This window comes from Neodiprion fabricii, chromosome 1, assembly GCF_021155785.1.
Source record: "Neodiprion fabricii isolate iyNeoFabr1 chromosome 1, iyNeoFabr1.1, whole genome shotgun sequence".
In the NCBI taxonomy this organism is placed as follows: Eukaryota; Metazoa; Arthropoda; class Insecta; order Hymenoptera; family Diprionidae; genus Neodiprion; species Neodiprion fabricii.
The window spans coordinates 6,491,557-6,518,714 of NC_060239.1; the positions used below are offsets into that span (position 1 = coordinate 6,491,557).

The following is a 27,158-nucleotide window of genomic DNA, read 5'->3' on the forward strand; positions in this document are numbered from 1 at the left end:
ACTTGATCAAAAACTTGATCAGATCTTTGAGATTGTAACCCGTTGTTGTGTTTTGAATTGAACTAAAGTAACCACTCAGAATACTCTTCCTCCATGCCTCGAACACAGAATGTTCGAGGTGAACGATCATCGATGACCGAAAGCTTTGAAATCAAGTCAAAACTTTGGATCGTTCTCACGCTCAGAAGGAAGAGTTTTAACTCTTCATCATGGCTGCATCAACTCCACTGTTGAGTAGAGAGATTGTGAAGATATACTACAGAAATGATCCTGTGAAGTATGATCTTACTTCTTCAACGTTGAAACGCATGACCTATAAAACTGCTGGTGCAAATTGTGTCGCGAGAATACCAAGGTCAGTTCGCCACCCAGTGAATAAATACGAAAGTATCGACGTAACACCTGCACACCTTCGACTTGAACATTGCGCACAACCGGCGTTCTAACAGCAGTCGTGGCCGAGTGGTTAAGGCGTCTGACTAGAAATCAGATTCCCTCTGGGAGCGTAGGTTCGAGTCCTACCGACTGCGAGTGAAGTTTTTTTTTATGCAATGAGCTGATTTTTTTCATCAATCAATGGCAATCAATGCGTCAGATGGTATAAAAATACATCATCTGTTATTCGCGTTTGCGTCATAAGTAAACAAAATTTATTCTATAATAGGCATTCCACCCCAACTCAACTAATGATTTCTCCTCACAATTTTTCATTTTGTTCATCATTTTTTATACGATTATCTTAACTCGAAATAGCACTTCCGAATTATTATAGATGCTTGTGTCTAGCCGTTTTTTTTTTTTTTTTAAGTCAATTATTAGAGGTCAGAACAGAAAGATACTTTTGAAATTTTCGAAAAAAATCTTCAAAATTCTCTAATCAAAGACGATCATTTTAGGTCAAAAACGGAAGTGGAAATAATAATAATAATAATAATAATACCAAATTGAGAAAATTCAGGAAATTTTGTTTTTTGAAATTAGTCAAATAGTTAGTTTAGAAATAAAAATAGTTTGTACTTCCGGACTTGGCCTGAAATGATCATCTTTGATCGAAAAACTTTTGAGAATTTTTTCGAAAATTTCAAAATGCCATTCTTTTTGTATCTTTAAAATTTATAAAAAATAACGACTGAAGCGAAAAGTCTGAAATAATTCAGGAGTGTTATTGAGAGTTAGTACAATTGCATAAAAAATTACGAACGAAATCAAAACTGGTGATATCTCATCAATCGTCGAGAAAAATCATTCGTCGAATCGGCATGGAATACCTCATAGATATTCTCCACGTTTACATCAATTCACGCAGTCGTCGCAATTATGAATTTATGCTATTTTTGTTTAACTTATTTTTTGCACGATAGATACATTATATAGAAGAGTTTCATAACGAACACGAGTCCTAGCACTGGCGTTCAGGGTAATTATACTTATTCGGATCTTTTTATTTCCATCAAAATTATAACGCATATGTATAAATGATGATAATTCTTATCGAAATAACAATCTAGAGATAAATATAAATGCAGATAAAATCCTCGTCTTGGGGACGACTGATACCTTTTTTTTTGGAGCAGACAAATATTTTTTTAGGTCAAAACAATTTGACTCGATAGAAACTCTGAGCGGAGAGAAATTAATTTATGTGAATTATAAAAATCAAACTTTTAATATTCCAATAAGATTTCTCCGTCAACGTTTATTATTAATAGCACATAATCATTACATAATGAAGTCGAGAGGCGTTCGAGCCTCATCGCATCACTTCTGATGTACGTATTATTACATTGATAAATTGGCGCGCAACGAACAATAAAGATATATAATATGGGAATATTCCTACATGGAGAACAACAATTCTGTTATCAATTTTATCAGTACACACATCGCCATGCAGTTATGTATGCATCCGTAGATTTTTCACTACGTACATGTGGTATTAATCTGCGACAAATATGTCATTATTACAACGTTGTATCGCGCAATGTACTAATTCGTTCTCCATTTTCCCAATATTGTACATAGAGTCCTTCATTTATCGTTTCACGAGGCTCTGATTGATGATAAAAATCGAATTTTCGTCATCACATTTGCGTACTTCCAGTTGCTATAAAATAGCTGTTAAAAAATAATCTCACACACAACGATAAAGGGTAAATCGAATGTAAAATCGTATCTCACTCCCTCGCCAACGTCCCAATTACCCTTGTGCTATTAATCGCCAGATACGTTTCATGGAGCGATAATCTATGCAGAGATACCTCCGGTATACCTACATATTATACCTACTCGGTACATATTAAAGTTTGTTCGCACGCCTCCGGGTTTCAGCGGCAGATTTCCACATTATTGTCAGCCTCAGGGTTACGACATGTAAGATTGCGCTAATAGCTGCCGAGAGTGTCGATTTGAATGTACGAACTCCCGCCTACTGCGAATAAATTTTCCACCCTCTATTATCCCTACATTGAAATTTTTATTTCCGGTTGCCGCTCAGTCCTTAACTATTTTCATTTTTTACATACAACATACACAGCGGAAGTTTCCTCGGGCTTAGGCTCGCTTTGCAAACGAAGAATGTTAATGGCGAGTCGTAAGATGGTAGATAGTGAACGTCGAGTCAAATCTCCGCAGGCCTGCGTATATATACATATATACAGGTCATATATATATATATATATAGGTCATATATATTTATATATTTATGGCATCGTCTTTGTCTTAGGCTTTACGGGCAGCGATTGCTGATTAGAAGCGAGGAGCAAGGGGCCTGATCGGGCCGTCACGCTTGCATCTCGAGTTGAGAGGGGACTCGTCGAGTGTCTGGGCATATCGTTGTCGGTCAGAAATACGTAAAACGAGGGAGAGACTTTTGTCTCTTTGATTGCAAACGGCAATTGAGCCGACGGTCGAATCACGTTTGCGTCTCGTGATAGCGTGCGGAGCACGTGGTTACGTAGCTACTTGTTTTCAATCCTCGTGTTCGCATACTGTACACGATAGACGTACGTCTGTAAGATGTACTCTGTGGGCACGACAAACTTGTTAACTATGAGAAATAAGGACACGTACGGTTGTGTACATGTTATGTTTTATGTACACGTGTCTCAAACATTACGAACTGGTCAAACTGCGAGGCAACATTGGACGAATCTGGAACACGCGGTCTGTGAACAACACGCCGTTTGATATCGACAAACGATTGTAGAGCAAGGCGATTATTTTTCCTTAATTCAGATTTTCAGTACCAGGTTTGTCGATTTTTACACCGCGCATTATCAATTCAGTCCCAACAACTATCGGATCGAAACCAAAGCTTATATTCTCAAGTGCTTTTTACGACTTGAGGTGCAATCGTATAAAAACCTCACCATAGACTTGCTCAGCCAAACAGTTTCAAAGAGTTTTAAAATCCCTGCAGTTGGGAACCGTTAAAGATGTCCTCTATGAGCGAATATTCTTACAGCATTCGCGCAGTAAAATATAACTTTCGCTTTCCTTCTCAACTGCAGTATCACAATATACCTTACTACTCATATTCTAATTTAATACCGCACTTGGACGGTTATGTTTCTGCATGATGCATGGTGCAGATTGCGTCAGTTTTCAATTGATCGAATGAAGTCAGGAGCAAATTGGAAGGGCGCTCGCCACGCATCGATCATCGTTTTGTAACACCCGGTTGATTGAATAGCTCCAGGTTTCACAAGTGCACGCAGATGTCAACGCAAGGTGCCGTTCGATTGACAGAGTTATCACAAGTGGCAGCAATCAACGGCGCATGTGCGCTCTTTTTCAAGTTATAGCGTAATTACTTCTCAACGCGTCGCAATTACACATGATATAATATAATGTAATACGGTATCTAACACAACGATTATTGAATAATGAAACTACGTATCACAAACCATATCGTAAAATAGATTGAATATCCACAAGGATCGCGTGTGAATTTTTCAGAAGTAAAATCTATTATCTACTATGTCAAATTCGAGTTTAGCTCGAGTTTCACATATGCTTGTTCGGTTCTGCTTACATTTTTAATTAGTTGTTCGACAAATTCAGCAAATTCCTTATGTATACATGAGCTAGTATATGAGCATTTACGTATAACACATAGGTACATATAATCGGTGACGGTTCATTGACACCGCCGTTGGTTGTAAATATTACGCAAAGTAATTGCAATCGAGACGTACAGCAGATGACCTTTTCCATCTCTCGTTTTCCTTTTCTCTCTCAAAGTATCGAACGGCGGAAACGAAAAGTGAAAAAGAATAGAAAATGAGAAAAAAATATAGTCAAGTGGAAAAAATTCGTATCAACGCGTGCTGGAAACGCTTTACAAAGAAACACAAAACCCGCCGAGTGCAGACGGAGTGTGCTATGTTTGGTTATCAGCTGGAGAAGCTGAGGGCTCGTCGCTAAAGCTTGCAGATGATATTGGCGATACTCTCGATCGTGTGATCGCGAGCCGCTTAACTCGCGAATTCGACTGATAAGCAGTTAATTTACCGTCCATGCAGACAATGATATTGGTTTTTACATTTCTAGTTGAATTATTTAAGAAAAAAATCTGTATCCACTTTTAGTGGACCATTAGCGATCTCTTCGTACTGTAATAAACTGTAAAAATTATTCTTACATTTTGATTCTGCAAACACTGCAGCCTGCCTTTATACCTATCTTGAAAATTTAGCAAAAATACTAGGTACGTTATCTGTTAAATTATTTATAACGCAGGAAACGTTCAGTTTACCGATGTGTAGTACATACAGCGAGTAACGATTCGTAAAATTTTTAACTTCTCGCCAAATTCCTGAGTTATTACGAGTTTGCATGTGTGTGTGTGTGTGTGTGTGCGTGCGTGAGCGTTGTTTCCCCTCTTTCGAAAAGCGGGCGTGAGAGCTTGCGAGGCTTGCTTTCGCCTCGCGTATTGGTCGATCAGTGCCGATGCCGACAGGCGCGAAAGCTCAGTCGACGCTTGAGTCGTTATCTAATAATTAATCGTTATCGTGAGTGTAGCTTTTTTCAAATACACAGAGCAGGGAAGGAGGGTATTAACGGCGCTATTAGATAAATTGCGCGCGCACCTCCCGCTTTTTTCACAACCATGCTCAACGCCGGGCTATATATGTGACGTCAGCGGTGTGCACCGCAGCACTCAGCTGTCGGCATTGTATTAATTCGGAAGCTGCGAGTCGCTATATCGGTGGAAATTTAGCCACTCAGCGATATTCGCCCGGTGGGAAGAAATATAGGGAAGAAGAGGAGCGAGAGGGAGAAATTTCAAATCCACAATCCCAATCACCGCGTGCAGGTAATACTAACGATTATTCTCTCTTGCGAGTAAAAATAAGCATACAACAGACCTCGCGCTGCTCTCCTCTCGAGCAATTCGTATTCTATGTATAATAATAATAAATAAACTGTGCATAAATTTATTTTCAGAAATCCGGAGTTATTTCATCCCGTGCGCGATGGATCCGCTCGAACAAATGCCAAAGTCAGATACCATCAAGCTTCGCGAACGTTACATCGGGTAAGTAAGTCGGACTCGGCGAAAAATTTATCACCTTGACCTTCTGGCTGATCCGAAACTGCGAGTCGTTAGAGATTCGCAATCGGTGCGATACGAAATAAATTTCACCAGGTTTTAATTTCTATCAAGAACAAGGGTTTTAATGTACCTGTCAATGAAAATGTCGTTTTCGATGAAACAGATCGAGTTGAAAGATATGAGATAAGAGAAATTGATAAAAAAAATAAAAATAAAGTGACAAAAACTCGACCGAGTTTTAGCTCAGCTCGATAGAAGCTGCTCTAGTCCGTTATAGACGTCGCATAAAACTACCGCCGATCATATCTATGTATATGTATTTTAAGTCTATTGATAGACTTGGCAAATATTGGCTTGTTTAGATGCCAAAGAGTTTTGCAACGTAGAGAATTAACATTTTAACCGTCACGAACACTGCCGAGCGGGTGAAGAATTGGTGGTGGACATCCTAAACGACCGATAAATTTGAATTCCGGTAAAGTGATCGCGACCTTTGATGCGATCGAATGATATTCGTGAAAATTTCATTTCGGTTTTAGTTGAACAAAAAAAAAAAAAAAACACTTTAGAGAAGGAACCGGACATTTTTTAAAGCATGGAAAAAAATCTGACATTCTGTATAGATGGCGTGAGTCTTATAAGCCGAGGAATTCAATTACGATATAAATTTGTAGATGTACTCGAGCGATAATAACTATGATATATGTATCTGAGCTAATTCTAAACGTAAAGATGAGATCATGTGTGCTCATTGCAATTTGATAACGTACAGTTAATTTACAGTAAGGCTTTAAGACATTGTAAATATTTAAATTCTTCGAGATGCTAATTACGCTGATTAATTTATTCCAACGCGGTTGGAAAATTATTCTCAATTTTATAAATACCGTTGCATTCAAGTCTCAGCGTTGATCACCTGTAGATAACTCGCAAATGTCATTAAGACGTTAATAGAGATTATTCGTTTTGACACAGATCTCAGAATAAACAAATTAACAATAAAGACCGACGCCCAATAATGCGAGAACAGCTATTTCCTTCTGACGTTGTATTTCCAGGCATGTTATCCTCGTCACTATCGTTGATATTTTTATCTCGAGTGGTTTCAGAAACCAATTAAACCACTGCTGACTGATTGCGAATATTTATAACGGTTTTATTTGTACGAGATAAAGGTGATACGAAATGCAAAGATATAACAGTTAATATTTACAGAACAAAGGCATAAATTCGCCATGTAACGGATAATTTATTTAATATGTATACTTTGAACTTGATCAACTGATCTTGTCTATTTTCTCATTACAGGCAATCGTGCAAGCTCTTCTACCGGTCAAGTCCGTTAAAAATTGTCAGAGGCAAGGGTCAGTACATGTACGATGAAAGAGGTGAACAGTACTTGGACTGTATCAACAACGTTGCCCATGGTAATTAATCGCAAATACGTAACGAACAAGCGACGACGTAACGGTTCATCAATTTAAACGCACTGCACGCCTCGACTCAAAGAACATTAAAATTAGATTATTTTCATATTTATCGAAGCTACTTTGACCCACGTTTCATCCGTTATATATGACACAGATATTCTTGGTAGTTTTGTACAAATTTTCATCGGTTAAAGTTGACAAAAACATTAAATTGCACTAACCTCGATTAATCACGCTGTAGCTATCGCGTGAATACTACGTAGTAAGGGTGAAAGTTATTGCAAACAGGTCAGACTTTTACATCGTACAAGAAAATCGCGTTCCGTGAGATAACCAAATTCTTCACCAATCTCGATAAATCGATAATCACTGATTGGAGGTCGGACGTCTGTTCGACAATATGGATTTTGTTCCCTTTGTTCGAGAGATACAAGTGATTGAAATGATAATAAAGTACATGTGTATTATGACAAAAATGTTTTTTCTTTTTTTTTTTTAAACAAAACGGAGTGATTTCGTTAAACAGTTTGTAAGAATTACCGAAAGCCTGAAAAGATTTGCTTATAACTATACCGGGTTTCATCGAATATTGTTTCCAAGACTTTTTACTTTGTAAGCGTACAAGTGAAACTGAAACGCAAACGATAACGGAGACGAAAATAATTTAACGATAAAAAAAAAAAAAAAGAGAGAGAGAGAGATTGGTCCATACGGAAAACATTGTCACGCAGTTGGACATTGCCATCCGGACGTGGTGCGCGCTGGTCAGGAACAAATGGCGCTACTCTGCACTAACAATCGTTTTCTCCACGATAATCTGGTGGTCTGCGCCCGTCGACTGACGTCACTTCTTCCGGATCCACTGTCGGTCTGTTTCCTGGTAAATTCCGGAAGCGAAGCTAACGATCTCGCGCTGCGATTGGCCCAGGCGCACACCCGCAATACGGAAATTATAATCGTGGACCAGTAAGTGATGCACTGCACTCTATACGTCGCAAGGATATAAATTAACGAGACTCCCGAAGCCCGGAGTGATCGTAACAACGATGTTTAAACAGTAACGAAGAATCACCTGATTTTCATAACAATTAACAAGCCTCGCTGAAAGCGATTAATGTTTCATGAGTGATACCTTTTCATTCGTCACTTCTTTAATCACCAAGAGAATCGCCGAGGCGTTAATTGTGCAGGGGAAAAACAAAACTATGCGAGGACGCGCGGCGAGGAGATGATATATACGGCAAGGTATAATTATTCTAAGTGAATGTTATTCGCGTCAACGATTTCATACGATACATATATACAATATTGATGAAGGAATTTACATCTAATAGCACGAATCTAATTGAGTGGGCTTGTTTTTTTCTTGTTTACAGTAATCTCTCTAGATGTCTAGAAGAATTACGCACGTTGCGTTGTGGGGTAGAGTAGCTCGCTATGGAAGCTCCTTATACCCTTCTTCAGAACCGAGAAGAGAACCCCGAGACACACCATAACTTTGTTGTCATTTTAGGTGGCACAACATGCGACGTATGTTCACGTATGCTATTCATCTGAAGAACAATATATTATTTCAGCACGCGCGATGTGATCTTATAGAAAACTTCGGTCGGTCATCTGGATGGCTCCTGACGTAACGCGACGTCTTTCATTTCACTCCATTTATCCTTCGTTATTTCATTCAGGCATGCTTCGCCAAAAATCGGTATTATCCTTGCCTTCCTTCTGCTGGGTCTGAAGTCAAATATTTTCACATCCGTCTTCCAGAGATAAAATACGAGTTGAGAAACGTTTCGACGCAAGGTGGAGTTTTCGGGATGAAAGAAAGAAAAGAATAAAATTACAAGACTCGATATTTCTTGCGTTTAAAGTATTTCCCACCGAAGGAAAAAGAGATGTGTAAACATTGATCGAAGAACATCGATATCGATTATAATTGATTGCGATGCGAGAATTTCGGGAGTCTGTTTGACGGATGAAAATAAAGTTATCCCGAAGGAGATAATACCGATTTTTCTCAAAGCTTCCGAGTTCCAACCACGTTGTCAAGTGAAATAGAAAAGGAAATGAAAAATATTTCAACATCACTTCTCGTTAGGAAGAGACGAAATTAGGGCAAAAAGATAAAAAGTAATCTCTCTTCGAGATAGATTTATTCACGCGTGGAGCGGAAAAATGTAATTTACATACATATAATACGTATTTCAGATGTGAGTCCAAAAGTCGCGGTGACACTGACGTGCGAGCCTTGCTCTTCTCACCCGGCATTTCCGCATTATGCAGTCAAATATTTCAGGCTCTGTATAACGTATAATGCAAACATAGATGCGCTATATATTATAATAAAGATTCTTACAGTTGGACGCTTTCAATTTCATACTCGACATGTTAGAGTTTAAGCTATGCGGCAGAGAATTATCTGGTAGGAAATTTACGACACCTAATTGGAGAAAATAGTTAACACGAGAAATCGTATTGATCTGCGTAGCGCTTATCACGGACATCTGACCTCGATGATCGACATTTCCCCCTACAAATTCAACAGGCCGAATGGAACAGGAAAAAAGGACTTCGTCCACGTGGTGAGTAGAAATTTGCGATAAGGGATCAACCGATCAATCATTAGTTATCTGTGCATACGCCAGATTTCAACATTGCACGATGTCAAAAGATTTCACACGATTTCAAAGATGTGAAAAAGTCCGAATGATCTTGTGAAATATCACAGGATCAGTTTACAAGACTTTATAGGGTTTCGTACGAAGTCAAATATTCTAAAGATTAAAAACAATATCAGATAATTCCACAAGAATTCATGGGATTCGAAAATATTTCGGAGATTTCACGTGATTCGTCAAAATTATACGATCGGTGTGTACCAGATTTTAACGATGGTAAAATCCTCTCGATTTACGTAATTTTGAAATTATTGCACAGCAAGTATCGTTCAAAACCATCTTCTTTCCAGTCTCCTTGCCCCGACGTGTACAGAGGGAAGTACCGAGACGTGGATTATCCCGGCGAAGATTTGGGGGTGAAGTACGCGGACGATGTGAGGAGAATATGCGGGGAAATAAAGGCGAGGGGTAAAGGGGTGCAGGCCTTCATAGCCGAGAGCCTGATTTCATGCGGGGGTCAAATATTGCCGCCGGAAAACTACTTCAGAAACGTTTACAAGTAAGCTAGTAGTGTGACAAACCCGATTCGACGACTTTATGAACAATAAACGTGTGAAAATAAATATAAATAATAACGATAACAACAATATGTTACAGACACGTGAGAGAAGCCGGAGGTGTCTGCATAGCCGATGAAGTTCAAGTCGGTTTCGGGCGAGTCGGAAGCCACATGTGGGCCTTTCAACGCTACGGAAGTGACGTCATTCCGGACATTGTAACCCTCGGGAAACCCATCGGGAACGGACACCCAGTCGCTGCGGTTGTAACCACTCGAGAAATTGCGACAAGTTTCAAGAACACGGGAATAGAATATTTCAACACGGTTAGTTCCCCCCAAAACCGAGACGTTTAACGCGGAATGTCGCATAAATTTGGTTCATTTCTCTGACTTTCGCAGAATTTCTCGAAGCTTTTGAAGCTGCTGGAATTCGATGAAAAATTTATTGATTTCCGGCGATTTTTAGACGTAACAAGAACGCGTTTAAAGAGGACGACTCAGATTCTTCCGAATATCACACGCGGAAAGCTTTTCTTCGCGAAGAAGCGATTGATGCATTTTTTCTCGATTCCACATCGCTTCTGACATAGGCACCGTACGATTCTGATCACAATTTCCGTTCTGTTTCCCTATCGTCTGTAAAAAATTGACGGTGTTAAAATTGACCAATCGTGGCCGGTATGGACTACTATAGAACAATGTTTATCGTCTAATCCTCTAGCAATTGGTTTCAATCATCGAAAAATTCACAAAATGTGGCGTAAATTTATAATTTTGAAAAATAAAAGGGTCAATAATGAGTCTAAACGTTTACGCTTAAACCGGTTCACTTACCAACTTGGTATTAGATTGACACCAAGAAGTATTTTGTAAAATTGGACACCGCATTTTTTTTTTTACCGAGCCTGTTCGAAGCTCAGGTTCAACAGACTAACGAGAATATGTATTTCGCGATTTGACAAATGAACTACGCGTGCACCCTGCAGGTTTATTTACGAGGCGAGTATTCGATCAGTGCATTTATCGCTGTTTAAGCGACATCGACTAGATGCCGGGATGCATTTATCGGATGCGCCGTGTCGCTGGTTCGGGTTCGCACACGCAAACAAAGGCAAAATCACCCGCGAATCCGGGGGACTTTTCCATATCCCCATCTCGTTGCGTTGGAGTATTTTGCAAATTGTTCCGCCTCCGTGCAATTTTTCACCCCTGGCATACGCCGCTCGTTTGTTATACACCGTTCTGCCCGGTAAAAACGGAAAATCCTCAACGTCCGTTTCGATGCATGCAGCTGCGCCGTTTGCACGATGAAACCAACCGGCAGATACCACGGCGAAAGCTGTGCACCGATTTCAAGAGGGTAATTTACCTAATGGCCACGTCGGAGAAGCGGCTTGCTTTCAGGTCGTTAGCGAGAGCTCGACATATTTATTCAAATCAACGTTTAATTCCGGATCAAAATCTGCCAACGCGTTGTTCCACTCCGAGCAATAAATTTCGAAAAATTTACACCGCGGTACGTGAGTAAAAAATAACAAGAAACAACAAATACGCGTTTCGCCAGGCAAATCGAGATCGTTACCTCGATGGACTCTGCACTCGACTATTTGTGGAAGTCCACCCCGCGTTATTGCGCTCACCTAAGGTGAGAAATCGTAAATATTTCTGCACTTCTATCCTGCAAGAAAGTGGCTCGTTTTCGATGCAGCACCGCTTCCGTGCCTTTATACCCTCGTACCGTCGTTTTAACGATTTCAGATTACGACGTGAGCCTCCAGCCGCGGTTCCCGACATCCTCCTCATCCCGGTGGATGGTTGTTGGCTTTTATACCGCCTCCCTATATGCGGCATAAAACTCCCGGATGCATCTCGCCTCTGCACCGCGGTGTTATTTCATATGCATCTCGTCCTTTTTCAAATTGCGTGTGATCAATTTTTCACTGAATTTTTTTCACCGAACGATACCAACCGCTATCCAGTCACGAATTACAGCAAATGTCTTCAAACAAGTCCGTCGTTTTTTTCGGTTCTGAATACGCACTGAGAAAAATTTCATTTGTTACAGTGACTATCCAAATTCAGTAAAACAGATATCGTTGAAAAAACTGTTTGAATATTGTTCGAATTACGAAAAACGAGGTACGCCTAACCATTTTGCGCTATCGTCGATCCTTTTTTGGTAATTGCAACGCAAAATCAGTTTGTGAGGTTTACTCTACTTTTTTAGTTAAACGAGGCTTTAACGTCGATTTATCGTTGCACAAGCATTAAATTTTTGCAACAGTTGCAAGAAAATATAGTAACGGTGATCGTAATGAGAAAGGACAGTAACGGATACTAGACTTTCCGGTAAAAGCTAGAAAACTAATATTCATTTTCTACCTAGAACTATGTTTTTCGATTGTGGTAAAAAATGAAAATAGTTAAGGACTGAGCGGTAAGCGGAAGTAAAAATTTCTCTCACAATCAGTGCGGTACGAAATTCCTCAAAACACACTCGTGGTCCGACGCATCGTTTCCCCAATTCCACCATATTTTTTCACCACCGAATCTCACCCGTTTCTCCGATTTTCAGTACGGTGGTAATCCAGTATCCTGTGCAATAGCCAACTCGGTCATGGAGGTCGTGGAACGAGAGGGTCTCCAGGAACACGCTCAGAAGGTGGGCAAGCACCTCGTCGCAGAGTTGGAGAAATTGGCTCAGCGTCATCCGATAATCGGCGATGTTAGAGGGGCTGGTTTGTTCGTCGGCATCGAGCTCGTCCGAGATCGCGCGAGGAGGATTCCGGCGACGGAAGAAGCCAGTCACGTCGTCTCCAGGATGAAGGAGGAGAAAATATTGGTCAGCAGTGACGGACCGGACAATAACGTCCTCAAACTCAAACCTCCCATGGTGTTCAGTATCGATAACGCCAATCACTTAATCGCTGTTCTCGACGAAGTTCTCGACGAAGTTGAAATCGACGTTGACGAGGTATCGTAACGAGGACAATTTTGCAATTTTATTAAGTAATATCAGCTTTGAAATTCAATGCTGGGAATAGTTTTCACAAACATTTACGATTTATTTATACTCCGTTTATACTGATTTAGGACGATTGCTCAATAATTTTTTATTTCAGATTCAACCACCCAAAACCATCGCCACACCCGCGAAACCAGCCGTATCTCTAATGGAAAGGGTCAATTCTGCGCCCGCCAAAGCGAAATCCGTGCTGATCAAAGCTAATTAATTAATGAGTAATATTCAATGTAAATAATACTCAATTACAGAGTTTAATCAAATAATTTAATAATAATATATATATATATATATATAGAATTATTTAATCGTTGAACTAGAATCTACAATATTATTGAGACTGTCGCTTATTTGTTGTTTTAATTCAATACAGTACTGAGAAAAATTTCATTTGTTATAGTCACTAGAATATTTTATTAATATAGTTATTATTAAACGAGAAAGTTTTAAATATTGTTACTATTGTGTAAAAATGTGCTCTTTAGTGTGCTTGGAGTTATCAAAGGTACATTTTCCGGCAATTGCAGCATTAAATCTGTTTGTTTAGTTTGTTAAAATTTTTCAAATAAACAAGGACCGGACGTCAGTTCATTGTTGATTCTGAAATTTTGCCGAAAAAACATGCCTTCGTCCAAATCCAATATACCTATCCCTATATTTGAAGCAAGATAGAGTGGAAGAAATGAATGACAAAGTGCTGATCAATTTCTTATCAACCACGGTATTTCTTCACCCGATGAGTAATGGCGGAATGTTACGTTAAAAAGTTCGCGTGTATCCGTTGTCCGTGACCCTGCGTCAGCAATTTTACCATAAACTGACATTGATATAAAAGTTTGTACAAGATGTTCCTTCCAAAGTCCAATCTTGAGACACGAGTTTCAAACTAGGTACACATATAGAGATAAATCAAGGATTCTCACTGCCTCGCGTCTCCCTTAAAGATGGAATGACTATAAGTAGGTATATTTCATCGCCGAAACTTTTCTGAGAAAATTTTAACACCAAACCACTCGTGGAACTCATTACATTTACAAGTTTCTTCCGGTGTATAGAATAAATAAAACCTAGCTGAATTTTCTCTTTTGATACGCATAATGTGCTTTGAATACACGATCAAAGTCTCTTCAGCTACGTTTCACTCGATACGTGGAATATGCTCAGAAATTGATAAACTTTCAGTTGTACGATGGAAAGAAAACTCTCGCAACAAGTTTGGTGTAAACCTTGCTGTTAATCTTCAATATTCTGCAGAAGAAAATTTCGTTAGTCATACTTACTACGAAGAAAATGCAGAAAAATGGGTATCAAGTATTGTCGGAATTACAAGAAAATACGGTACCAGTAAGTATTTATTGTAATTACAGTTGCCGATACTAAATTTTTTGTTTATTCCACGCTTGGATCTATTCGTTCCTTTTGCTACATTCTTTCAGCCTTAACAACAATTTATCATTGCATCGATTTCAAATTATCACAATGGTTTCAAGACAATATAGTACGAGTGATGATGATCAAGAAGAACAGTAACACAAACTAGTTTTCAGGCTACAGCTGTGCGAAAATAATTTTTATTCTGTACCCAGAACTATAATTTTCAGACATGATAATAAATGAAATAGTTAAAGACCGTAGAGAAACTACAACTAGAAATTTCTCTCGATGTGGCCGGATAGTAGATGGAGATTAGCTTCGTGAACTAGTTTTGCAACATACCGTATATGAAGCGAATTGATTCACGCTATCTCGGATCGCGTGCTGATTTTTGAGGTGAACTGCAGCTATCATTGAAGCCCGGCAGATGCTTATTAAGCAGTATGATAGATAGGCGAGGCTTGTGTTGCTAACGTGCTTTCAAAGCACAGTGGAATACAGCTTATAGATTTTTCCGCTAATGCCGAGCTGAATTGATTGCGAACGATTTCTAGAAATCATTCGTACACTTTCTTGCTTTGCATTCTACGATGGAACCTCAATGGAAAGCATAATGAAAAGGTTTTTTCAGCTATGAAAAAATGTTGGAAGTTTTTTTTTTTGTTCCAGAAGCTCGCTCTTCGCCGAGCTAACCCATGAGTAATAAAATCTTCTTTTTAAGTTGAAGTAACATTTTACTTTTATTGTAGAATTGCAGGGGGGGATTTAATGCGCTCCAACGCTAAGAGCTTTAGTAAAATAATTAACAGAGCGTGTGAGGGACAGGTGGTTTAATTCTCCGTCGGCAAGGTAAACTTTTGCTAACGTCCCGGATAAGGTGGATCTATAATATTTGTTTTAATGTGATTGTTGTTTGAAAATCCGTATGAATTTACCAGTACTCTTTTGGATCCATAAAATATTTTTTGATAGTCTATTTTCTTATCAACAAATTTAATAAAAAAAAAAAAAGAATTAATTATTCTTTGGAAATATGGAAAGGTTCTAGGCTGTAAAAGACTCACCTTGTTAAAAGCGAGAAAAGATCAGAATACTAGAAATAATTACAGGCTCGTACTATTAGAGATTTGCATCCGAGTACGAGGTCGAAAAACTTTTGTTAAAATTGCGAAATATCCTGTTGAAACACGAACGGAAACGGTTGTTTGCGCCGAACGTAAGTGTAAACACGTTTACGCGTGTAAATTTCTCTCGATGTTTATAGACAGCAATGCATCTTGACACGCGCTGACATCGATGGCAGATAAACCGAGTTAGAAAAATAAAACCGGGGCTACATCTGTGCACAATGTTGCCTGTTGGTATTTTTATCCCGTAATCATCCATCTTGTGAATGGAGTCCAGAGGATCGCGTGAAGAGGTGACAAGGGCAAGCTGAATGAACAGAAAATGCCAGTATAAAAGATGTTCCGTTGATATCTGCCTCCACTCCACATCGGTCATCTGAATCTCAGTCACCATGTGGTCTCCGCTGTTTCTCTGCGTCCTCCGTAAGTAACGATCACGAATTTATTGCCGTTCCGTATTTAAATTCGCATTAGAAAGAAGTTGTTTCATGGATTCGTACAGTCAACTTTTGTGAGTATAATTTCTTCGAGCCCACAAGGGACATTTCGAAGAAGTGTCGGTGCTTTTAAGTATCTCAGTGAGGTCTTCGACAAATCTTTACTTGAATTTTAAATTTGGATACTCGCGGTGACTTTTCACGCAGGGTCTGACACTTCCTTTGTTCACAGTCGGAGGAGCAGTCTTGGCCGATCATCACCGGCAAGAACAAGGAGGAAATCAACAGAATGCGTGGAAGAGTGGAAGCGAGTATAAGTATCAGATACGAGCTCGTACCCTGGCGGCGCTTCACCAGGTCGCCGATCAGTACAGCGGTGTTATTATGAAGGGTCAACTTGTCGTCCAACCGAAATCCGATGGTACTCTGAGGGCGAAAATCTCTAGGCCTCAGTATGCCCAGATCCATACGGAATTGCCGGGTGGTTGGGACACCCATATACCGGAGGGAAAGCTCAGCTTCAAGCAGCTTCCTATGAGCGGAAAGCCCTTTGAGATCAAGCTGAAGAACGGTGCGATCGATGATCTGATGGTAGACAGCAGTCTCCCCAAGTGGGAGGTGAACGTACTGAAAAGTGTCGTCAGTCAGCTTCAAGTCGACGTTCAAGGTGAAAACCAAATGGATTCGACGTACAACCAGGAACCTGAAGGAGGCAAGGCCTACGCAACGTTCAAGGTGATGGAGGATTCGGTGACTGGAAAGTGCGAGGTGCTCTACGACATTTCGCCTCTTCCCGACTACATTCTTCAGACCAAACCTGAATTGGCTCCGTTGCCTCAGCTTCGTGGTGATGGACAAATGATCGATGTCGTCAAGGCCAAGAACTTTAGTCACTGTCATCAGAATCCGACTCGCAGCTACGGTATGGAGTGGTTGAACGACTGGGAGCCCGGCACTAACAGCAACGGACATTTCTTCTCGGTAAGCTCGATAATTTTCGATTATGATTAATTTCATTGTATCAGAGCACGGTGAACGTAAAAATAAGTTAAGATCAGTGTAATATATTATTGATACGTTTTTTCAGAAATCTTCAATGAGTCGCATCATTCTTTCCGGAACTCTCGATCGCCACACGATTCAATCCTCTGTCACAACGACCAAATTTGTCTTGAGCCCAGAACTTCACAACGAGCAAAAGGGCATGGTAGTAAGCAGACTGAACCTCACTCTGGTCGCAGTTGGCTCAGCGTCAAGCAGCATCTCATCACCTTCTAGCGTCAAGTCTACCGGAAATCTGGTCTACCATTATGACTCACCTGCTTCTCAGAGTGGTTTGGAGGGAGACGAAATTGATGACTCTGGCTCAAACAGCTTCGACAGCAGCTCTAGTTTCAGCTCCAGCTCCTATTCCGAATCTGACTCCAGCTCCAGTTCCGATTCGGACGAAGATTCTAGCTCAAGCAGCTCCAGTTCCGATTCGGATTCTAATTCTAGCTCAAGCAGCTCTAGTTCCGATTCGGATTCTGATTGTAGCTCAAGCAGCTTCAGTTACGAGGAACAGTTCAAGAAACGCAAACCGCGCAGCCTTCGTCGTGACTTAGATAACGACAACAGACAAGGGTATGATCTTGAGAAGAGTCCTCAGAGCGGTAAGGGTGCCGAAATAGAATCGGTGGTGGCCAACGTGGCGAGAAAGGACCTCTCTAAGCTAGCCAAGCAGATAGCAGAGGAGCTTCAGCGTCCTAGCAGCATCCCGAAAGAACATACTCTCGAGAAGTTTAACACACTTGTTCAGATGGTTCGTGCCCTTAGCGCAAAGGAGATCAACCAAATGCATCAGAGCTTGTATCAACCCTACGACAAAACCAACTCTAACAGCCAGAGTGAGAGTGTACGCAGGAACGCTTGGGTGGCGTTCCGCGATGCTGTAGTAGCGGCTGGAACTGGACCAGCTCTTCTGAGCATCAAGCAGTGGATCAAACAGAAAAAACTGAGCGATTTCGAGGCTGCGGCAGCCGTGGCTTCCCTGCCGAAAGCGGCTCGCTACCCAACTCCCGCCTACATTGACGCCTTTTTCGTAAGTCTTTTGCGGTTTCCAGTATCATTAGAGTCAGGTATCGATTTCGCACGCGAATGATCCCCGATTCTCACGTTTCTTCCGTTACAGTCATTGGCCACGGATCAGCAAGTGGTCGATCAGCCCTTCCTGAACACTTCTGCCATCCTCGCTTTCACCGAACTGGTCCGTCTAACTCAGGCCAGCAACAGTTCAGCTCACTACCGCTACCCGGTTCAGAATCTCGCCGGCCTTTCACCAAGGGATCAATCAGCTGTCACCCGCAAGTATCTTCCTTACCTGAGCCAGAAGCTGCAATCCGCCATCAGCCGAGCTGACAGTCCAAAGATTCTGACGTACATCAGAGCTCTGGGCAATTTAGCTCACCCTCAGATACTCGCCGCGTTCGAACCTTACTTGGAAGGACAGAAAGACGCTTCAGACTTCCAGCGTTTGTCAATGGTCGGCGCCATGGATAAGCTGGCACTTATGCATCCCAAGGTTGCCCGCTCTGTGCTCTTCAAGATCTACCAAAATACAGGCGAGGCTCACGAAGTGCGCTGCGCTGCCGTGTTCCAGTTGATGAAGACCAATCCACCCGCAAGCATGCTTCAAAGAATGGCTCAATTCACAAACTGGGATGTAAATGAGCAAGTGAACTCTGCGGTTAAGACTGCCATCGAAAGCGCGGCAGAACTTGACCAAGAAGAGAATTCGGAACTTGCGGCCAACGCTCGTGCGGCCAAAGATATGCTTAATCCGAAAATTTACGGAATCCATTACAGCCAGGGCTACTTGAGAGACCACATTGTTGAGGAAATGAATCTTGCGTATAAATTGTTCACCAATTCCATCGGAAGCCAAGACAGCATCTTGCCACAGGCGATCTTTATGCGCCTGAAGACTAGCCGGGGTGGTTACAACGATTCTCCATTTGAAATGGGAGCTATGGTCTCGAGTATTAACGACTTGAGCAACTATATAAGTGAGCAATTTTCATTCGGTGACGATGATAAGGGTCGTAATCAGAAACAGTCGCGTGGAAAGGGTAGATGGAGTCCGGAAAACATTGCCAAAATGCTGAACATCGAATCAGACGATGCGGAACAACTCGAGGGGCGGTTTTGGTTCAACAGCGTAGGATGGCAGAGCCACTTTGCCTTCGATAATCACACCCTCGATCAGATCCCCCGAAGTAAGTCACGTTAGATCACGTTTGCATCACTTTCTTGCATATTAACGACAACAATATCTAATTTTTTTTCTGCACTTCAATTCTGCACAGTGATTAGGAATGCAGCTCAGGCCGCGAAGGAAGGCAAGAGTTTCAACAGGACAGAATTCTCGGACAACGAAATATTCCTGACAATGCCCACTGTGACGGGATTCCCCTTCGTATACTCCGTAAAGAAACCAACTCTCTTCAAAATCGGTGGTGAAGTTCAGGCGCGTAGCAAGCCCGACTTGACTCACGGTCCATCAGACGAATTGAAGATCCCATCGACCACCAACGTTACCACAGACATCCATTTCGTTTATTCCACGCATATCCACGCCCGAATTCAATTCATCACGCCGTTTGATTATCATTCGTACGAAGCCGGAATTGTCAAGAATTTCCAAATGAACGTTCCCCTTCGCATTCACGCAGATTTTGACGCGGAGAATCAGCATATCCGGGTGAAACTTCAGCCTATCCAACAAGACCGCGACTACAACCTGTTCCACTACAGCACCAAACCTTACACCTCCAAGAATGACATTCGTAACATTTCCCCTGTCATCCACCAAGATAATACGCAGCCTATCAGCACCGGAGAACAAATCCAGAATGACTACGACTTCGGTAAGAAGGCTACCGGAATGGCTTTCCGTCTCAAGTCATCGTCGGAGCGAAGATCTCGGCAGCCGATGTGCGCGTGGCTTCAGGAACAAATGGCACCTCACGATGCCGTGTCTGCTTTCGCTTTCCCATTCGCCCAGCAAGTGATCGAGCAAGCTAGATACGATCTGGTGTGGGACTCCAGGAGTAGCAGCTCAAAGTCTGTTGTCGTAACGGCTTCCTGGGACAGCCAGAGATCCGACGAAAGCGGTGACCGCAAGGACTCATCGTCTGGCACCCCTCAGCCGTCCAGCAAGAAGCCTGACAGTCAAAAACGCCAAGATGAATTGCAAGACCAGGCAGCTTCGGGTATCAATGACGCTGACGTCGCCTCCATCGACGTTGGAGTGGCCTTCCAAGGGCAGAGCGACGCCCAATACGCAATGACCGCCGCAGTGGCGAGCAGCAACACCGACGACACCTCCCGTTTACTTTTCTACTACTACAAGAAATCGGCCAATGACAAAACGTACGAAGTTTGTATGCGCGCCGAGTCTGAGATGCCGAATGTGCCCGAAATGGACTTCACAAAAGCCTTGAAGGCCGACCCAAAAAGCAAGGTCGAGTTTGCCGTCAACTTTGGAGAACAGTGCCAGTCTGGCGGCAGTATCGAGGTTAAAGGAAAGTGGGAGCAGAGCTCAGAACTGACGGATTATCTTCGTCAGCACCCCATGGCTAAGCAGTGCGCCGGACAGATGGAAAAGGGCGACTACGCTCTGCCTGCCTGTCGCAACATGACAGCCCGTGCCAACCATATGGACGAAGCTCACTTCACCATCAAGTATAAGAACATTCCCGCAACGGCGCAGAACATGACTTTCAGTGCCTACAGGGCCGCCCAGTACTTCGCCTTCGAGAACGCCTACGAGAACGTGGTCGACCCCAAGGATCAGGAAGAGGGTAGGATCGACGTCGACCTTGAATTTTCCAACGAATTCGACTCCATGAATATATCCATCAACACTCCAGCCATGGACGCCAACTTCACCGATATTGAGATTACCCATTTTGCTCGACCTCTGTTTGCTGTTCACCCTGTTCATTCCGCTGCTCAGCGCCTGGGAAGAAAGGCTATGTATGGACAGTACAATCGTGAGTATTACACCTGGATGGGAATCTATTCCTATTTCTAAGTATACCTTGGTGCTTACGAAATTTCTTTCATCTGTTCCCCAGCTCAATGTGTTGTGGACAACAACTCTGCCAACACCTTCGACAACAAAACCTACCCAGTCGAACTCGGCAAATGCTGGCACGTACTGATGGTCACTGTGCCTGAGGAAGATCCTGACAACAACAACGACGATTTGGACATCCCAGAAGACATGCAAGTCACCGTGATTGCCCGTGACGTCAGCAATGACGAAAAGGAGATCAAGATCACCTTGGGTGATGACGAAATCACTTTCTCCCCATCGAATTCGGGACCCAAGGTTCAGGTGAACGGAAAACAGATCGAAGTCTCCGAAGATGAGTCCTACGCCGAAATCGACGACGAAGAACTCGATGTCGACTGGGAAATATTCGCTCTTCCCGGCGGTTCCGTCAAGCTCAGTTCCTACGAGTTCGGCATCGAGGCTGTTTACGACGGATCCCGCGTCAAGATTTCGGTAAGTTTTATTCCTCGAGTCCTTGGTTGGACTCCACTACAGTACCTACACGCAAACACGTGGGAAACAACCCGTGCTAAACTCACGCTAATTATTTCCAGGCTGCTCAGAAGTACCGCGGATCCGTTCGCGGACTGTGTGGTAACTTCAACGGTGAAACTTCCGACGAATTTACAACGCCCCAAAACTGCGTCCTCAAGAACCCCGAGGAATTCTCCGCCAGCTGGGCGCTGACAAGCGAACAGTGCAGCGGTCAGGCTTTGAAGAACTCTCAGATTGCTCGGAGTGCTTATTGTCCGCGCAAGATGAATCTCTTCGGCAACGTGGTGAGCGAACAGGAGGCTGGACGTTCCAAACCTCGAAACAGCAAGTTTGGAGGCAGACGTGACGAGACGCAACGTCAGTCTCAGCGCGGATCGTCCCGCGGTCAGCAGCAAGGTAGAAGTTCACCGTTCTGTTACACCCACAAGACGGAGGTGGTACGCGAAAATGGAGAGACCTGCTTCTCCTTGAGACCAGTGCCAACTTGCGCCTCCAGATGTCGTCCTCAGGGTAAGAGGGAGAAGGCAGTCCAGATGCACTGCGTCGAGAACAGCCAAGCTGCGTCGAAGATCGCTGACCAAGTTCGCGACGGTCACAGCCACGATTTCAGCAGGAAATCCGTGTCCAAGACCATAAGGATGTCTGTTCCCACTTCCTGCTCTGCGTAGGATGATCGTTAATGAATTTTTACGACGATACGATATGTTAGTCTTCATTTAGATGTGAAATACTGTGATTTTTTTACGGAAATTTGTCCTACTCGAATTATTATTGTTATAGCGAATTCGATAGTTATTTTCCAATAAAATCACAACCTGCTCGCTTATTCGACCGTCTTTATTCAAACCACGATCCTAGGTTATTAAGTTATCTTTGAACAAACAACGGTGTGGCCTGTAACTATAGTTTTTTTAAATTACTCAACAATGACGCGCAAGCGTGTTCTAAAACATTTCCTGATCAAAATTACTGGGATGGATATTGAGCCACTCTATCATGGAAAGTGGGAAGCTAGGAGGGTCAACTTCAAGATTGCTAAGCGAAGCATAAGTTAATTAATCATTATTAAGGTTATAGGAACGAAACTCCGGTAGTTAGTAACGCAGGAAAATAATTTTCGCAACCCGTCTGTGAATACCCCCGGTTTTTCCATTAAAAAAATTTACAATTTAGCCAGTTTGAATTTGGTGTTTTTGTTAGAGTAGTTATTCATCGGTAATTGCATGAAATTACTTGAAGCGTAATACCACGGTGATAATTTGCGTTCCCGGTCTCTTCGCGCATCAAATTCGCAAAAATTTTGCACTTCAATTTTAATTAATTGAGGCGTAAAAGCGAAGTAGGTATCTCTCGTAGTCGCAAAACGCGCTCGTAGAAAATATTGACCAAACTTTCGGTTTCCCCCGATTTTGAACCAGGTTATAAATTTCTACCCTCCGTGTCGGGATCGCCTTGCCCATAAGGAACGGGCTGCAGGTTATTAAAACTAATCTAAATTCACTGCCTCGTGTAAAGTTCTAAAACGAGTATATTAGCAGGCAAATGGAAAGTCCCGCCATCCGTTAAATACCACGATACCTTCGGTGTAATCTATGCGCTTAAACTACCTTGCGGTGAAAATTAAATTGCGACAACATACCGTGTTCAAGCAGCAAATTCTCGTTCCTCCAAATCCGCGAAAATTGGGAGGACTCAGGATGAAATCGTCCCTGAAACCGAAGACTGTAACAACGGTCGGTTGGGGATTTTGCTTCCAGCCTGCAATTGGAGTTATCTCGTCGATGACGATGATCGGCTTACAACATCGCTGATCGATCCAAACCTACTCCCGCGGTTAGGGAGGACTCGATACGTCCGTGAATAAATGGATTCCAGCTATCAATTACGCCGGTATCATTACCGTTTTTGCCGGGGTTGCGAGGATAGGCACCAAACACCGTAATCAAGAGGGAAAACAGACGCGTGGCACAGACGCGGTAAGAGCTACTTCGGCAAAACCTTCTGTAGGTTGCAAGAAATCTATGCAGGTCACGCTCTCATCTACGTGGGATGTTTGGGAACTTGAACACCGGGCTTCAAAGGCGTCACGTTTTTACTCTCGTCGTTGAATAAGAAAATTCCCGACCAATGTGTCGATCAACTGAAATGTATTTCTATGTTGCGACTCTTCACGGTGAAAAACAAATATTCGAAGTGATTGATTGAAAGGGAATCACAACTTTGGGATAGAATTCTGCTGGATCGCTGGGAGTATAAATTTATTCCGACTCTTTAATGCCTTCGGCTATTCTCAAGATGAAAAATTGCACCTGTGACAGTTGTTACAGGTGCTGAAAACTTTGGTAATCGAACGTTTCTATACTCGCTGTTTGATTCTATACGCCTCATTAAAACAGGATTAACAAAAGCGAAAAACTTTTCCTCGCAGAATGATGTTCGGTTGAATTCGTTCGATCTATAGGTATATCGATCTGTACAGACGGGGAGTCGTTGAGAACGGAAGCAATTGCATCTAACGTCTATTTCGCTGCTCAGAAGTTGGAACATAGCAAGTCTTTCTCCCCGACTTCCAATTCAATCGTTCCGCAAGTCAATAGTTTTGTTTTCTTCATGCTTTTACAAACTCTCCTCTCATTCTTGTCCTCCCTCCACTCTTTCTCCTACGTACAAACTACCTTGAATGAAATGAGTCGAGGCACTTGCGCCTCGAAGGTAGAGAGACGGCGTAGAATCCAGTTCTCGGATCACGATTTCCCAAAAAAAATTTCTATTTATCATCATCGGCGGGTTATGCGATGATTCGAAAGCTCCGTGACGTGTAATCTCGATTTAATGGAGCATCCAAAATAAAAAAAATACAAAAAGTAAAACAGCCGCAATACTCCTTACCAACATACACGCGATTCTTTCACAGTTAACAACACTGAAATGTGTCTGCAACAAAAGATAATTGAGAAAAGAATGAAAAAAAAGTACATCAAATCGAAGAGCTTACCGGTAACTAGTTCCAGCTTTCCGCACGTCACGGTTCTGCACGTTACAAAAATTCCGCAGCTTTTTCACGCTGTCCCGGAGTGCCTTCGCTATACCTGCAAATCACTGGGCTGACAATTGCAAGCTTTTCGTGCAATCATCCGTGAGAACGATAACGTTACGAGCTTCGTTCGCAAAAGCATTACTGGATACAGACTGTTCGCCGTTCTGGGGTCGTAAATGAATCGAGTGTAAAGTCGACCTCGTTGTCGGAGAGCTTCTAGTATTTTTCGGTGGGATTTTACGTTTGCATTTCCAATTTGAAGCTAATTCCAAGAAAAAATCAAACTCCGGACATTTTTCATCATGCACATGCGTTCTTCGTTCACAGTTTCACTATTGCGGAATTTTTCGTCCAAAAAATTACTAAAACGAGCGTACAAATACAGGATTTTTGTTAACGTGCATTGATTCCCAGAATATACTTTCCTCGTTCAGTTTCGCAATTACCGAGCTTTTTAAAAGAAAAATCACAAACAAAGAAGCACCAAAGCATAGGCATAAAAAATACACTCCCAAAAATTTACCAAGCAAATTAACCCCCACGAGATGAGTAAAATTTGTGCAAAGATACGAACGTGTTTCGAACGAAGAATCAAAAAGTCCCTCGAGAGTAACAACACGGTATCCACGCGTCAACCGCAAAGTGAGCAGAGACAGAATCGCTTTTGCATCACTGCAGAGAGACTTTAAGGCAAATAAGTAGTTGCGACTCGACGTTTCACTCGTCCAGTTTCAGTCCGCACGAGTAGGCATACAATATAGATGCGGGTAACATCCGTAGACCACTGTAAGCAGCGTATCTACGAGGTAAAAGTGAGGCGTATACGTGGGATCGGTTCTTCTGAACCGGGATTAGGTGGTCCAAAGCCGAGAGGCTCGTGGCACAGGTGAGTGGTTTTTCCAGTCCGGCTTCCTTCGTACCGTCGTTGCAGCGGGGGGATGCTGGAGTGTGAGTGCGGCAGATCCGCAAGCTCGACTGGTGCCCGTGCTGCATGTCGAGAGTAGACGTAGCTGCTTACAAGCCGCAGCTTTTTCAAGGATCCACTTTATTTCAGGACCAGCGGCTTACCGCGGGCCGGACTTGGCCTTTCTCGACTCGTGGCGGCGTATGGCGTCGCGTGTGCAACGGGAATTCAGGGTGGTTGTACGTGTGCGGATGGCTTTGCTGATTGAGAAGCGAATCGAGCCTTTGATCCACGAAGAGCTTCGGGGACGTCTCTGAACTCGATGAAAGGCGAACGAGCGGCTGGCCCGACGTAATTAGCAAGAGTTTTCGCACGAAAACGCGAGCATCGGAGGATACGTATGAAAAAAATTTAAATACTTCTATCGCGTAAAGACACACGCTCAACTCGAAGCAATCCGGCTTTAATCGAAACGTGTCGTACCTATTTCGTACCGGTTCTATTTCGCGTAGCGTGCGTGGCGGCTGCAGGTTCATTTGATACGCTAAAAGTTCATCTCCGTGAGCTTTTACAGCAGGCTCAATTCCTGTTTCACACAGTTTCGATGTGTGCTGGGATGGAATATTGGTTACATATACGTACAAGCGTATACATATCCTATCAAAACACAAATTTCCTGCTCCGATTCCTCTGTTTTTCATTTCGCTTCCCTCCGGCTATTTTCAACCTGAATAATTCACGAGGCGGGGGGGTAACAAGTTTTTTTATTTACTGCCCTCTGCTATTCTTCCGTCTCCCTTTTTTTTTAGTTGTTCTTGTTATTATGGTTCCTATCCGTGTATCGAAGCATTTCGGATGCATCTCGACGTATGCATGTCCCGAGTGGAAATTTAGCGTCTATTTTAAACCCTACGTAAGGACATCCTCTACAATTTCTGACCGTTTTATTTGAAATTTTTACTTGCTGTTTATTAAGAGTATATTTCACACATTGTCGTAAGATTTTGCCCGAATTCTTGCCTGGGAGTAAGATACCCTAAATTTCATGTTGAAAAATTGCTAATTTTTTGTCTTGATTCTAAAAAATTATCTGTTTTCATTCAAAATGAAGCTATTGAAAAAATCCCATGACAATTTGCGGGCATTTTCAAGTAATTTTTTTTACACGCCATTATAATTTCACTCTGTGCATCACCATGCTACATTTAGACGAGGATCTAATGAGACAAATTCACTCTAGAAGATGTAAGAAATTAATACCTGAAACCTCTAAAATTTTTTAAACTTCTGATCGAGGAAAAATTTCCTGAAATACCTGTAAATGCCCCGTTAATGCATACAACCCATCACTTAACGAGAAACGTGAAATGTTCGATAAGAGACAGCTCCTCACACTATCCGCGGATGCATTGAGCTGGAAATTATTCACACCGTGTTCGCTTTTGCGGTGTTTCCATACTGAGGCGCGTCGAATGGAATCGAAGACAGGAATTCTCTCTC

At 42.3% G+C, this 27,158-nt stretch overlaps 1 protein-coding gene and 2 non-coding genes across 6 annotated transcripts; 2 read left to right on the forward strand and 1 right to left on the reverse strand.

Annotated features, from left to right (window-relative positions):
- Nucleotides 1–70: 70 nt before the first annotated feature.
- Nucleotides 71–287, reverse strand: LOC124174516. Its single transcript, XR_006868948.1, has one exon. It is a non-coding gene; the product is annotated as a small nucleolar RNA U3 (small nucleolar RNA).
- On the forward strand, nt 118–22,543 carry LOC124183928 (alanine--glyoxylate aminotransferase 2-like). 4 transcript variants are annotated; one of them, XM_046573156.1, is made up of 14 exons: nt 5,156–5,317; nt 5,449–5,539; nt 6,866–6,984; nt 7,719–7,953; nt 9,476–9,569; nt 9,956–10,164; nt 10,263–10,488; nt 12,740–13,129; nt 16,680–17,105; nt 17,212–18,204; nt 18,295–19,378; nt 19,469–21,157; nt 21,242–21,675; nt 21,777–22,543. In XM_046573156.1, the coding sequence occupies exons 2-14, from the start codon at nt 5,478–5,480 to the stop codon at nt 22,383–22,385; spliced, it is 6,570 nt and encodes a 2,189-aa protein (XP_046429112.1). In that variant the 5' UTR covers nt 5,156–5,317; nt 5,449–5,477; the 3' UTR covers nt 22,386–22,543. The 4 variants fall into 4 exon arrangements, with proteins under 4 accessions (XP_046429082.1, XP_046429102.1, XP_046429112.1 ...); XM_046573146.1 differs by lacking the exons at nt 16,680–17,105; nt 17,212–18,204; nt 18,295–19,378; ... (1 more) ...; nt 21,242–21,675; nt 21,777–22,543 and adding an exon at nt 13,287–13,772 and having other exon boundaries at nt 5,004–5,317; nt 12,740–13,138; XM_046573126.1 differs by lacking the exons at nt 5,156–5,317; nt 5,449–5,539; nt 6,866–6,984; ... (3 more) ...; nt 10,263–10,488; nt 12,740–13,129 and adding an exon at nt 118–193 and having other exon boundaries at nt 16,357–17,105.
- Trnas-aga lies at nt 449–530 on the forward strand. Its single transcript has one exon. It is a non-coding gene; the product is annotated as a tRNA-Ser (tRNA).
- Nucleotides 22,544–27,158: the final 4,615 nt, after the last annotated feature.